Below are 10,511 nucleotides of genomic sequence, written 5' to 3'. Positions count from 1 at the left end.
ACGTGCTACTGTAAAATACATGTTGGAGGATTAGGGTGGCAGAGCTGCGAGCTTGAACCCAGAGCAAGTAGATGTCATGGAGGGCAAAAATCTATCAGCAGCATCTAGAAAGTCCAAGACAATCTCCAGCCTAGATACGCCATACACACATGTGCAATGGTGAGTTCAACCTTCAGGAGCCCCAACCAATTCGTATTGACCAATTCTCCAGGCCAGTCGTATCTGCCGATGACCAGACAAAGATACTGGACATGCTCTGCAGGCAGGTCTTTCCCAATCGCAACAAGGGCAAAATGCCTGACTGTCTTGACCAATTCTGCTTTGATTTTGCAATTCTCATACAACACGACAGGGAGCATACCTTGCCTCCGATTGTAGATACCCTGGTCTCCGAAGGTCGAAGGCTGATTTCATCCTTCGTGCAGCCTGCTCAGTCCCATTGGTGAACACAGGTCGCGGAACGTTGCTTCTTCTAAAGGAAAGCGGGCGAAGAAGAGGAAGAGAGAAGACGATCCAATCGTCAAAGACCGACAGGCGGCCTTTTCCAAAGGGCGACTTGCAAGAACGAGTGCTCTTGCACAACCGGAGATCCATGACCACTTGACTGTTGGCTTCAACACGACCACCAGATATTTGGAACGTTTGGCTCAAAAAGTTAGTCCAAGCACCGATAAAGATGAGATCCCAGGTACAGTAGTGGCAATGGAGACTTCTGCACGACCTTGTCTCAACCCTGCCAACATCAAGCCATTGGCCGCAGTCTTTGTTCCTCGCTCTGGCCAGCCACCTGTTCTCTATTCACATTTGCCGCTTCTTACCAAAGCCGCATCTCTCGCTGTGCCTTCATCACCATCAACAAGGATTATATCACTCCCAGAAGGAACCGAAGCCCAATTGAAGACCGTTTTAGGTATTCCGCGAGTTGGAATGGTCGGCCTGATAGACGGTGCACCAGACGCCTCGTCGTTGATCGAACTCATCAGACAGAACGTACCAGAATTGGAGGTACCATGGTTTCGAGAAGCGGTCAAAGGAGCATACTTGGCCGTCAAGATCAACACGGTTCGGACTGGCGCGCCACTCAATCCAAAACGAGGGGCACGTTCGTCAATATTGGCAATGGCGCCTGATGATGGAATGTGGTATGACAAGCGCCGCTAGAATAATATGGGAATTCTCAGGGATTCATGGGCCAAGCCAAGACCACCAACGGATGGAAAGGTGGTTGACGCTTCAGCCGGCATCACCTCTTAAGCTGAATTCCAAGTGCAAGACCGTTGCGGTTGACTTCGGCTTTGCAGTGCTCCTGTTCGTGTGTCTGCTGCGAGATGTTGCGTGATAGGAAAGCTGTGGTGGCTTGGGCGTGCCAGGTGGACGTTCGAAGCTTCGGTGTCCTAGACGCCATGAGCATACACGTTGCAATTAAAATAATACTCAAACTCATTCACCGTTCACATTCAGCTAAATCGTTTGCCTTGGTCATAGTCCGCCTTGTATGGAGAATGACGACACGATCAGCACTAGCACACTAATCAGAGACCATACGAACGGGATCCAAGTCGACATCCTGAAGCCTCCGGCGTTGTACACAGCGCCGAGTCTGCCAAACAATCAGCAACTTGCCCCCTTACGATACACCATAACTCCACAACCTTTCTCTCCCACAGAATCGCTGTCGTACGTAGATCAGAGCACAGCAAGCATACTCACATCAACCCCACTACGCTCCCTGCCAACAATGCTTCCACGCCTGCCACGATTCCATACACGACTGGCACCACCCACAGCACCTTGATATTCTTCAGTGACTCCTCCCGCCCTCTCTTAACCTCCTTTCCGCCCCCGTTCTCTTTCCCATCCTCCTTCAATTTGTTCCTCCCTCCCCACCACACAATCACCACCGCGTACGTCCCAACCAGCAAATGTACAGCCTCGAAGATGATGGTCGTCCAGAACAGAGTGAAGCGCCAGATATCGTGAACGTGGTAGAGGAACCTGGGCTGGACGAGATTATCCGGTCCAACGAGCCAGTAGAGAGAGGGAAAGGAAGGGGTTTTGTAATTTTCCGGGACCCAGGTAGTGGTGTTGGCTGAAGCGGGCATTGTGAAGGGCGTTGAGGCGGGATTCGACAGGGCACTGATTGTTCATCTGCAGAGAAGATGGCGAGAGTGGATCGGATTCGTGTCCATTTCGAAGGGGTTACTCTAGGGGCTCGTAAGGGTGTTGGCTCGAGCCTTGAAGGTGCAGAGGATGGATTGCGTCCGGGGACACTTCGGATATACCTATCTACGGGCATCTCTGAAGGAAGGTTCAACGCTTAAGGTAGCTCGCGGGTGACAAAAAGATTGGAACGCCAAGCCCGCACTGACGACAGTACGACTAAGGCACTAATTGACGAGGGGTGGACTAATATTTCCATATCGTTTATTAACGAGAAAGTGGATAGTATGCCAAATAGGTTACAAGCAGTCATAGACGGTAAAGGAGCAATGACAGGATACTAGAACAGAGAGATACATAGAAATTTGTATGTGTGTCTCCGCGCAGTAGTCTGGCTTGGCGTTCCATTCTTTTTGTCACCCGCGAGGGGTAGGTACAACATTATGTGCACTCCAAAGTCGGTTTCCCACGACTTTTGTCCCCAACCAAGTCGGGTACGAATACGATGGTGGTAATGGACGTCATGATACCTACTTATTGTACAGCGCATGCGACAGATCTCGGACTTGGAAACATGACTCCAGTAAAAGCCTCATATCTTATCCATTTGGATCTCATGGTCTAATTCTCCTACCGTTCCAAAGCAGCACACCTTACTTGCCTTCCTCCATCACTCTCTCCCTGTCAAGTAGATCGAGATGCCATCATATGCCATCCTGGGGGTAACAGGTACGTATTAAATTTATCAACGCAGTATTTCATTGGTCGATATTGAGTTCTAGTCATCTATCAAGACACCCTCGACCCACACTTTCCTCGTCTGTAAAACTATTAACATTGAATCCGATCTTTTCTCAGGCTCCACTGGATCCTCGCTCCTCAGATATCTTCACGAGAGACCAGTGAAAGTCAACATCAACTTATATGCGCGGTCTGCACCCAAAGTCGAGTCATTGCACCCATACGTCAAGACCGCAGAAAACATTCAGAGTTTCGTTGGTGATCTCTCAAGCGCAGACGTACTCAAAAATTGTCTACGAAACACAGATGTAATTTTCAGCGCCATCGCTCAGAATTCCAACGAGCCAGGCTGCTCCATCGCTCAACGGACAGCCCACAGTATTGTATGTGCACTGGAGGCGTTGCGAAAAGACGAAGGTCCAACTTTCAAATGTCCCATCTTGGTTTTCCTGACCTCGGCTTCTCTGAACCCAACTTTTTCGGAATCTACGCCACGGCTGCTTCACTGGGTGCTTGAACGCGGGTGCTATTACGTACGTATTTTTGGACTCCATATATCCATTTTTGGACCAGATGTTCAGTCTTGAGACATGTCTCGGAAGTTGTTACTCTCAAGAACGCTCCAAGGCGCGATATCCCCTCTGATTTAGGCAATACTGACCCCGAAATCACAATTCAGATTTACGAAGATCTCAGGAAATCAATCAAGTATCTAAAGGAGCAGTCGTGGATCCCTTTGATTACCGCCGAACCTCCTGCACTAATTAAAGATATCCCGCGTGGATATGAACTTTCACAAGAGGAAGTCATGCCCGGCATCTCCTACGATGACCTGGCACGTGGGATGGTGCAAATGGCGGAAGAAGATGGCGGTAATAAATGGGTCGGCAAAGGAGTGGGGATTAAGGCAACAGGCAAGGTGAAGATGGATTACCTGCCTCTTATCGTACGTATTTTCGGAGCCCCTATTAACCCCTTTTGGAGCAAATCTTGAGTCTTGTGATGCCTCGGGAGTCTTTACTCTCGATAAATGTTCCAAACCCTGGTATACCCCTCAAATAGACAACACTGACTGCGAATTTGTGATCCAGTGGTACCTTGTTACTGGTTTAGTTGCCTACTTCTCTCCTGCGGCCTGGAAACTTTTGCAAAGAGCAGGTCTGAATCCATGAAATGATCTGCGGGGGCGGTATCCAGTTGAGCGTTTGCAAGCTTTCGGGAGACTAGGGTATATGCTTTGCTTGGGCTGCTACGTTGGGACAGGGGTAATGCGGTGGTAAATGGAAATCTGACGGACACCCAGATTAAGCGAGGCCAAAGACAGAACAAATCGTGATCAATGACTGAACGGATCACGCCTAAGTCGAAATGCTCAAAGGGCGATTGTATTACAGCCATATTCACTTGTTCAAGTTTCCAGGCACCTCCCCGTTGCACTGATCGGTCATGCTCTGCTGCTAATCCTTCGATCTAAGGCAGTCCACCGTATTCTCCTCGCTACTTTCAAATTGCGCTTGTATGTATGCCGTCTACCTCACATCACCAAAGCACGTTCGCCAAAAGCTATCCATGTTTAGTCACACAGTCCTTTGAATTCTCCCAATGCGGCAATATCGACTATTGTCGCTTACCGTGTATAAACGCAGAAAACACGTGACTCTTATCTTTGGGATCATCCCGAAATGCTGGAACTTTATCTGTACTACATCTGTTCACCTTCGACGTCGACTGCAATAACAACAATAACAACAACGGAAGACTATTATTGGCTTTTGCAGGGGGTAGAGACACAGTTTGATTTGGTTATCAAATGCGGGGTCCACAGTCTCACCGCTGTTGCCATATCAGCATTTATGCGAGGGGTGCAGTAGCTGATCCTTCCGGCGATCAAAGCCACACTTGATGACAGCACTTGGCGTAGTGTAGCCCGATACTAGGCATTGTACCTGGTGCAATACATCGCTTGTCCTTCTTGTCCTTCCAAGGGATTCACGGTTTGCCAAACATCTTGAGCCCAAAAAATTTAACCTGGAATTTAATTCCATCGCAAGGACCAGACATTGCTTCACAGTCAACAATCTTCGGAAACCGTCCAACCTCAGGTCCCTGGATGGAGACCCCGGGTCCTTCCTACGCGCTTGATACGGGATGCTGCCATTGTTGATAGCCAACCCAAGCTTGGTAGCCTCCTACTGCCAATCCTGCCATTCCCAGTATCACCGCGAAGATGACGCCTATAAGCGTAGCTAACATCACGTATCTCGCACCGCTTCTACGTTCCAGCCATTTCTCGAATGATCCGCGCGGCGTTGGGTTTTCCAACTCATCGTATAGCTCCGCTAGATGTTCACCAAAGTAGTGGTATGCAATGTCCTTTTCATCGTTATTACGGATAGAGGCAGAGTCAAAACGGAGAAAGACGAGGAAGACGAAGGGTTCTACTCAGGTGAAGAAGAATACGAGCTTGATGATTCCTTTGAAAGCGATGAAGAAGTGCAGGATTCGTTTCCCGCAGGCGACAAAACAAGGGCTGTTTCGCAGAGCACACAGTTGGGAGCACTGTGGCCAAAGATAGGATGCGTTTCTGCCGCTTCAAACGAGGGGACAGGAACGGGAGATGATCTTGATTGGGCTTTGATTGAATTCGACAAACCGGCAGATTACCGCCCCAATCTCTTACTACTGTTTGATCGTGAGGAGGAGGCTGCCGAAAACCGCCCGCTGAAGGAAAACGGGAAATTTACGGAGGATGGGTCTAGTCGATCAGTCATCTTACTGAGTGGTATGGGGGGCGTCAAGAATGGAACACTCTCGACCTCTTTGTCTTTCCTTATGATGGGACCAGCCAAAGCCTTTACGAAGACTTATACGCTTGTCTTGCCCCATGGTTCAGGTCAGTGCCCTTCTCGAATGTATTCACACCCTTGGCTGATGCTCCTAGTGCTCAATGCTGGCGACTGTGGCTCTTGGGTCGTGGACCCGTCGACTTGTGAAGTATATGGGCATGTCGTAGCTTCGGATGCGATGGGCGATATCTATGTTGTTCCTCTGAACGCGACACTTCGAGACATGGAGAAAAAGCTCGGAGCGGACCCCGTGTCCCTTCCTACCAAGGCTGATATTCTTACGTGGCTTGCGCAGCACGCCGAAGCTGCAGCAGAGCAGGTTACAATCACAGCTAGGAGCAACAAAAAGAAAGTTGCGTTCAACGATTCCAAGATGGATAAAGTCGAACTTCCAAGGGATCTTCAGAAGCTCGCTGGCCACTCATCGTCTCAAGCATCAACGTCCCCAGCTCCGTCGGCCATCAAAACCTCCACACCGATTGTGGACTACTGCAACTCATGCAACGCGAGATTTGAAGGTACCTCACGCGATGTCAGGTCCAACTTGCTATGCCACCTGCGGACTACTTGTTCGAGACAGAACGAAGATGTAGCACCCGGAATTGAGGGTTCCATTTCACAAGGTGCCAAGGATATTTTAGATGAAAGGTCGGAAAGGTCCTCAGTTGAGAATTCTAAAGACGTACGGCAGAGGACTATAGCCAACACGTCTACGCAGCAGACGAGTCCAGTCCCCTGGTCAATACGATCTATGTATCCGAACTTCAAGAAGAAATCAGATAGTGACTCTCAGCAGAAAGATGGGGACAATGGTAAGAGTATCAGCAATTCAAAAGACAACAAACCCGCTCGATTCGCCTCTTCAAAGAAGCCAGCTGCGACAGCGTCGCCAACTTCAATTTCCAGAGACCTGAAGGACGACACGAAGAAGTCTAACTCCAAGAAACATTTGCATTCTTCTCCCATCAGTAAACGATTGCATGATCCATCATCAGCGCTGGCAGGTCGCATAAGCAGAGACTTGCCACCTGCTCCACCAACCCCGCCAGTGTTACCAGACCAGATACTATCTCCCCCACTCGCGACTCCGTTATCACCGCGTCTCCGTCAAGGTGGAAGATTATTGGCACCCTTTCCCCCTCGCCTGGCTCCTCGGCTGGTTCATGGCCACGAAAGCTTCCATGAGAGCAGTTCTGATGGTCGTCATCTATCCCACAACAGTAAATCAAGACAAGTCAGCTATGAGGGTTATAATTTTACTAAATGCGATTCTAAGCAAACCGGCCAGAAAGAGACATGGGCCGTTGCCAAGTTGGCTCCCATGCCGGTCTCCCAAGAAGATCTCAAGGATCAGATTAAAAGAAATAGGAGAAAGCACACATCCGCGCTTGACGAGTATAACGATGAAAGAATGAAGGGCTCCAAAAGAAAGCAAGTCGATAATCTTATTCACGAACGTACCAAGGTCGACGGTGATTATGGATTTGAATATGTGCTTGCCTCCATAAAGCTCGATTCACGGAAAACCAAGAGCAAAAGTACCGAGACAGTGTCAATGCAAGTCATCTTGAAGAGACAACTAATAGCGCACTTTCCCCATGATTCTTCGACGGACCTTTCAATGGACTTTCCTACAAAATTGCCATCCCAAGTAATGGACGTTACCAGCGGAGATGAGCCTGGGAGGGTCAGGAACTTTGGTAGCGGAAGCCAGGACGTAGGGCACGGAGGCGCCGCTGTCTCTTTTGCCGGTCATCCTGAACATGGAGCCTTTCCGGAGTCTCCAGCACACGGTCAATCTTTCGGCCACGGCGTGCAACATGTCGGCGACAAACTTCCGCCCTTCCATACCGCGCCCCACCCGCTTAACTCCCTTGACTCTCCGGCTCAAGGCGTGAGACAGCCTCCTCAACCCCATAGCGTCCCCCTCATCCATCAAGAAATGCACAGTACCCAAGGTCACCTTGAAAAGGTCAACAATTCCAAACCCAAGAAGAAGAAGGTTCCCAAGGTCGTTCATATCACGCCCGAGACTCGGAAGAAGCGAGACAACCTTTCCAGTTCTCCCTCTCTTTCGAGTCTCTCCTCTGAATTAGATAGTGATAACTCGTGGACAAAAACTGATGCAACACCAGATACGGTAGCCTCAGGCGAGAGCCGTGAGTATCGTAAAGAGAAGGAATCCGACAAAGAAAGGAATGAACGGTCTTACGACAAGGACAACATCGAGTGGACACCGTATACTCAAGAGAGAGAACGACCGGTATATCTTAACCATGGAGAGGAAGAGCACAGGCGTCCTTATCTAGCGCCGGCTCAGAGGTTCCGCGATGTATCGTCCGATTGGATCCACCCAAGGCAGGACCTCGACCTGGATCTAGACCGTCATGGTCGGAGGCTGACTTCTCTACGATACTCCTATGGCCCTCGTTACCGTGATGACGGACACTACGAAGTCGAACCTGCTATCAGCGTTGCCGCTCGCCATCGCCGAAGCAGTGTCTCACCAGAGCGACCGTCGCAATTCAGAGCCCCCAGCTATGACCTTGATCGTCCTCCGGCTCACCCCTCGAGAGCCTTGGTCCCAATACACCACCGGCCTGCAGTGTATCGAGACACCACTGGGGACTTTTCCCGTGCTGTCGACGTGTATGACCACGGAGCGGAGCTGCCGCGGGAGCAGGAACGGCTTCGGCTCAGGAGAGAGGAAGATGAAGCATGGGCGAGGAGGATGAGGGAGTTGGAGAGGCATGACAGGGAGGAACGTGATGCGCAATCTGATGCAAGGATCGAGAGGATGAGAGAAATGGAGAGGAGCGGGAGGGTGACCATTGACAGGGAGGGATCGCGGAGGGGGACGGCATACGACGTTCGCTACATGCCTCGACGCCATCGAGGTCCAGATTACTACTACTAGACATGTATTCTTCTGTTTTTGCTTTCACAAATAACTTTCAAGTATCGCAAGAAGAACGGAAATTTGTGTGGTAGATAGATTTTTGATCTATCAAATTTACCTACATGAGCCAGTATTTGTATTGCCCCCGCCCCGCCTCGAACCAATACCCCTAAGTGCAACACAAGCAGACAGACCATGGTCGCCGTTGGAGAATCGAGTCTATCGTAGGTTCTCCCAAGAGCCATTGGTTGTCCCCACGTTTGGGAAACTCGAGTACACGAAAAGGTCGCAGTCGGCCAAGGCCCGCTCAACCCCAAAGGCACATTCGCTCTGTTGGCGCTGGCCGTCTCTTACGCGTCGGTAGTCTTCGCCCTTTGATTCTCATTCTCATAACTTGAGGAGACAGTCGAAGAAAAACGCCATCGATGACTTTCCCCGATGACTCTACTCACACAGCCGACCTTGCGCCACTTCACACGGGACCTCTCCAAAGCCGTGTGTCCTAAACATTTCCTGGAACCCTTGTCGAGATGGACCTCCAATTCCATGCCGGGTCAACCTCTTCAGATCAAGGCCGCCTGACGTCCCTGGATTACTTAGGATTACCACTACACCTGCGGCCTTATCGCAACGGAAGATGTGTCCGCTTGGGGCATCCAGCCCCGCGAGATCGCAGAGCCCCCCACGCAATACATGGCACCGCTTTCGGCGCCGTTCGCGGCGTTGGCCTTGATCGACAGCACGTGATTCCAACCCCCCTGGAGCCAACCCAGGGTTTGATCACTTGGCGGCTCCAGATCGTCTAAATCGCCGGCGGCGTAGGAACGCAGGGGCTCATGGAGCTGAGAGTTGTTTGGTAGTCAGCGTTTGCTTCTTAGGGTCAAGTCAAGTCTTGAGACATCTTTGGGGAGTATGGGCTCCTAGGATGAGTGTCGCGACGGGTTTTTGGGTGGGATCAGGAAGGGGTGAGTTGACAACACGTACAATCGGAAGCTCCAAGATGGGCGTATAAATCCATAGGAGTTGAGTAGTACGACTTCAGGGTATCCGTGACGTCAGGGGGGAGATTGACCTGCCAGCTAGACAAAGAATATGATAAGCCTTCAAAGAGCGCAAGGGAAAACCCATAGAAATTGGAAACAATACTCAGGCTTGACTTGGTTGCTAGACTGGAACTTGGACTGTGCGACATAGGATAGGAATGACGGGCAGAACCAGATTACCTCTGGGAAAGTCTCTCAGCTTCTGCGCAGCAGAGGGCATACAGCGAGGAATAAGGAGGCAAACCCACGCGCGTTATCTTCCCCGAAACTGGCCATGTAAGCACCTATATATCTGTACCCGGACAGATGCCCATACTTGCATCCTTGGTAGATATCATGTGCCGGTTCCACGATGTCCATTACAGGATCAAGATGGTTTGTTGCCCCGTCCTTGACTTCGTCATGCATGTCCGAAAAGCCGCAAACAATGATCTTTATGAGGTTAGAAGCTCAAGTCAGAACACTCGCTGTTTCAGAGGATGGATAAATTTGACATACGACTTCTCCTGAACCTGCATCCTTGAGCCGAATGTTTCCCGCCTCTCTTAGATAACTCATTTGACCTAGGGCTCGGAGATGTTCTAAAGGCTTCTTGTTCGTGCTCCCCACTTTTGTCAAGAAAGCTCAGCGATGAGGTCCTTTGCTTGGTTTCCGGATGCAATCAGATTGGCGAGATCTACGACGTAGGAGTTGTTCTCGTCGTGCAGGCTGACAGTTTTGGCAGAAAATGTGAAAGTATCAGTGACGGCTTGGACAAAGCCTGGGAACGTATTGCAACTTGGATGCAAATACCATACGTGTACACATTTTGGAAGGAGCAGT

General features: G+C 50.2%; 4 protein-coding genes across 4 annotated transcripts; 3 read left to right on the top strand and 1 right to left on the bottom strand.

The window, feature by feature from the left end:
* Window positions 1–76: 76 nt before the first annotated feature.
* HO173_007212 (uncharacterized protein) lies at window positions 77–1,161 on the top strand (the record flags this gene model as incomplete). The annotated part of the gene is made up of 2 exons (XM_037309116.1): window positions 77–159; window positions 426–1,161. 2 exons carry the CDS (start codon window positions 77–79, stop codon window positions 1,159–1,161), a joined length of 819 nt encoding a protein of 272 aa, XP_037163977.1.
* An 82-nt stretch (window positions 1,162–1,243) lies between these two features.
* On the bottom strand, window positions 1,244–2,102 carry HO173_007211 (uncharacterized protein; the record flags this gene model as incomplete). Its single annotated transcript, XM_037309115.1, has 4 exons — window positions 1,244–1,394; window positions 1,449–1,490; window positions 1,550–1,600; window positions 1,711–2,102. The coding sequence occupies 4 exons, from the start codon at window positions 2,100–2,102 to the stop codon at window positions 1,244–1,246; spliced, it is 636 nt and encodes a 211-aa protein (XP_037163976.1).
* Window positions 2,103–2,858: 756 nt separating this feature from the next.
* Window positions 2,859–4,073, top strand: HO173_007210 (uncharacterized protein; the record flags this gene model as incomplete). Its single annotated transcript, XM_037309114.1, has 4 exons — window positions 2,859–2,889; window positions 3,019–3,434; window positions 3,581–3,847; window positions 3,993–4,073. 4 exons carry the CDS (start codon window positions 2,859–2,861, stop codon window positions 4,071–4,073), a joined length of 795 nt encoding a protein of 264 aa, XP_037163975.1.
* Window positions 4,074–5,244: 1,171 nt separating this feature from the next.
* On the top strand, window positions 5,245–9,393 carry HO173_007209 (uncharacterized protein; the record flags this gene model as incomplete). Its single annotated transcript, XM_037309113.1, has 3 exons — window positions 5,245–5,794; window positions 5,843–8,616; window positions 9,247–9,393. 3 exons carry the CDS (start codon window positions 5,245–5,247, stop codon window positions 9,391–9,393), a joined length of 3,471 nt encoding a protein of 1,156 aa, XP_037163974.1.
* Window positions 9,394–10,511: the final 1,118 nt, after the last annotated feature.

This window comes from Letharia columbiana (assembly GCF_014066305.1).
Source record: "Letharia columbiana isolate WasteWater2 chromosome Unknown Sc0000023_s0, whole genome shotgun sequence".
Classification (NCBI taxonomy): domain Eukaryota; kingdom Fungi; phylum Ascomycota; class Lecanoromycetes; order Lecanorales; family Parmeliaceae; genus Letharia; species Letharia columbiana.
This window is presented reverse-complemented; position numbering and strand designations above follow the sequence as displayed.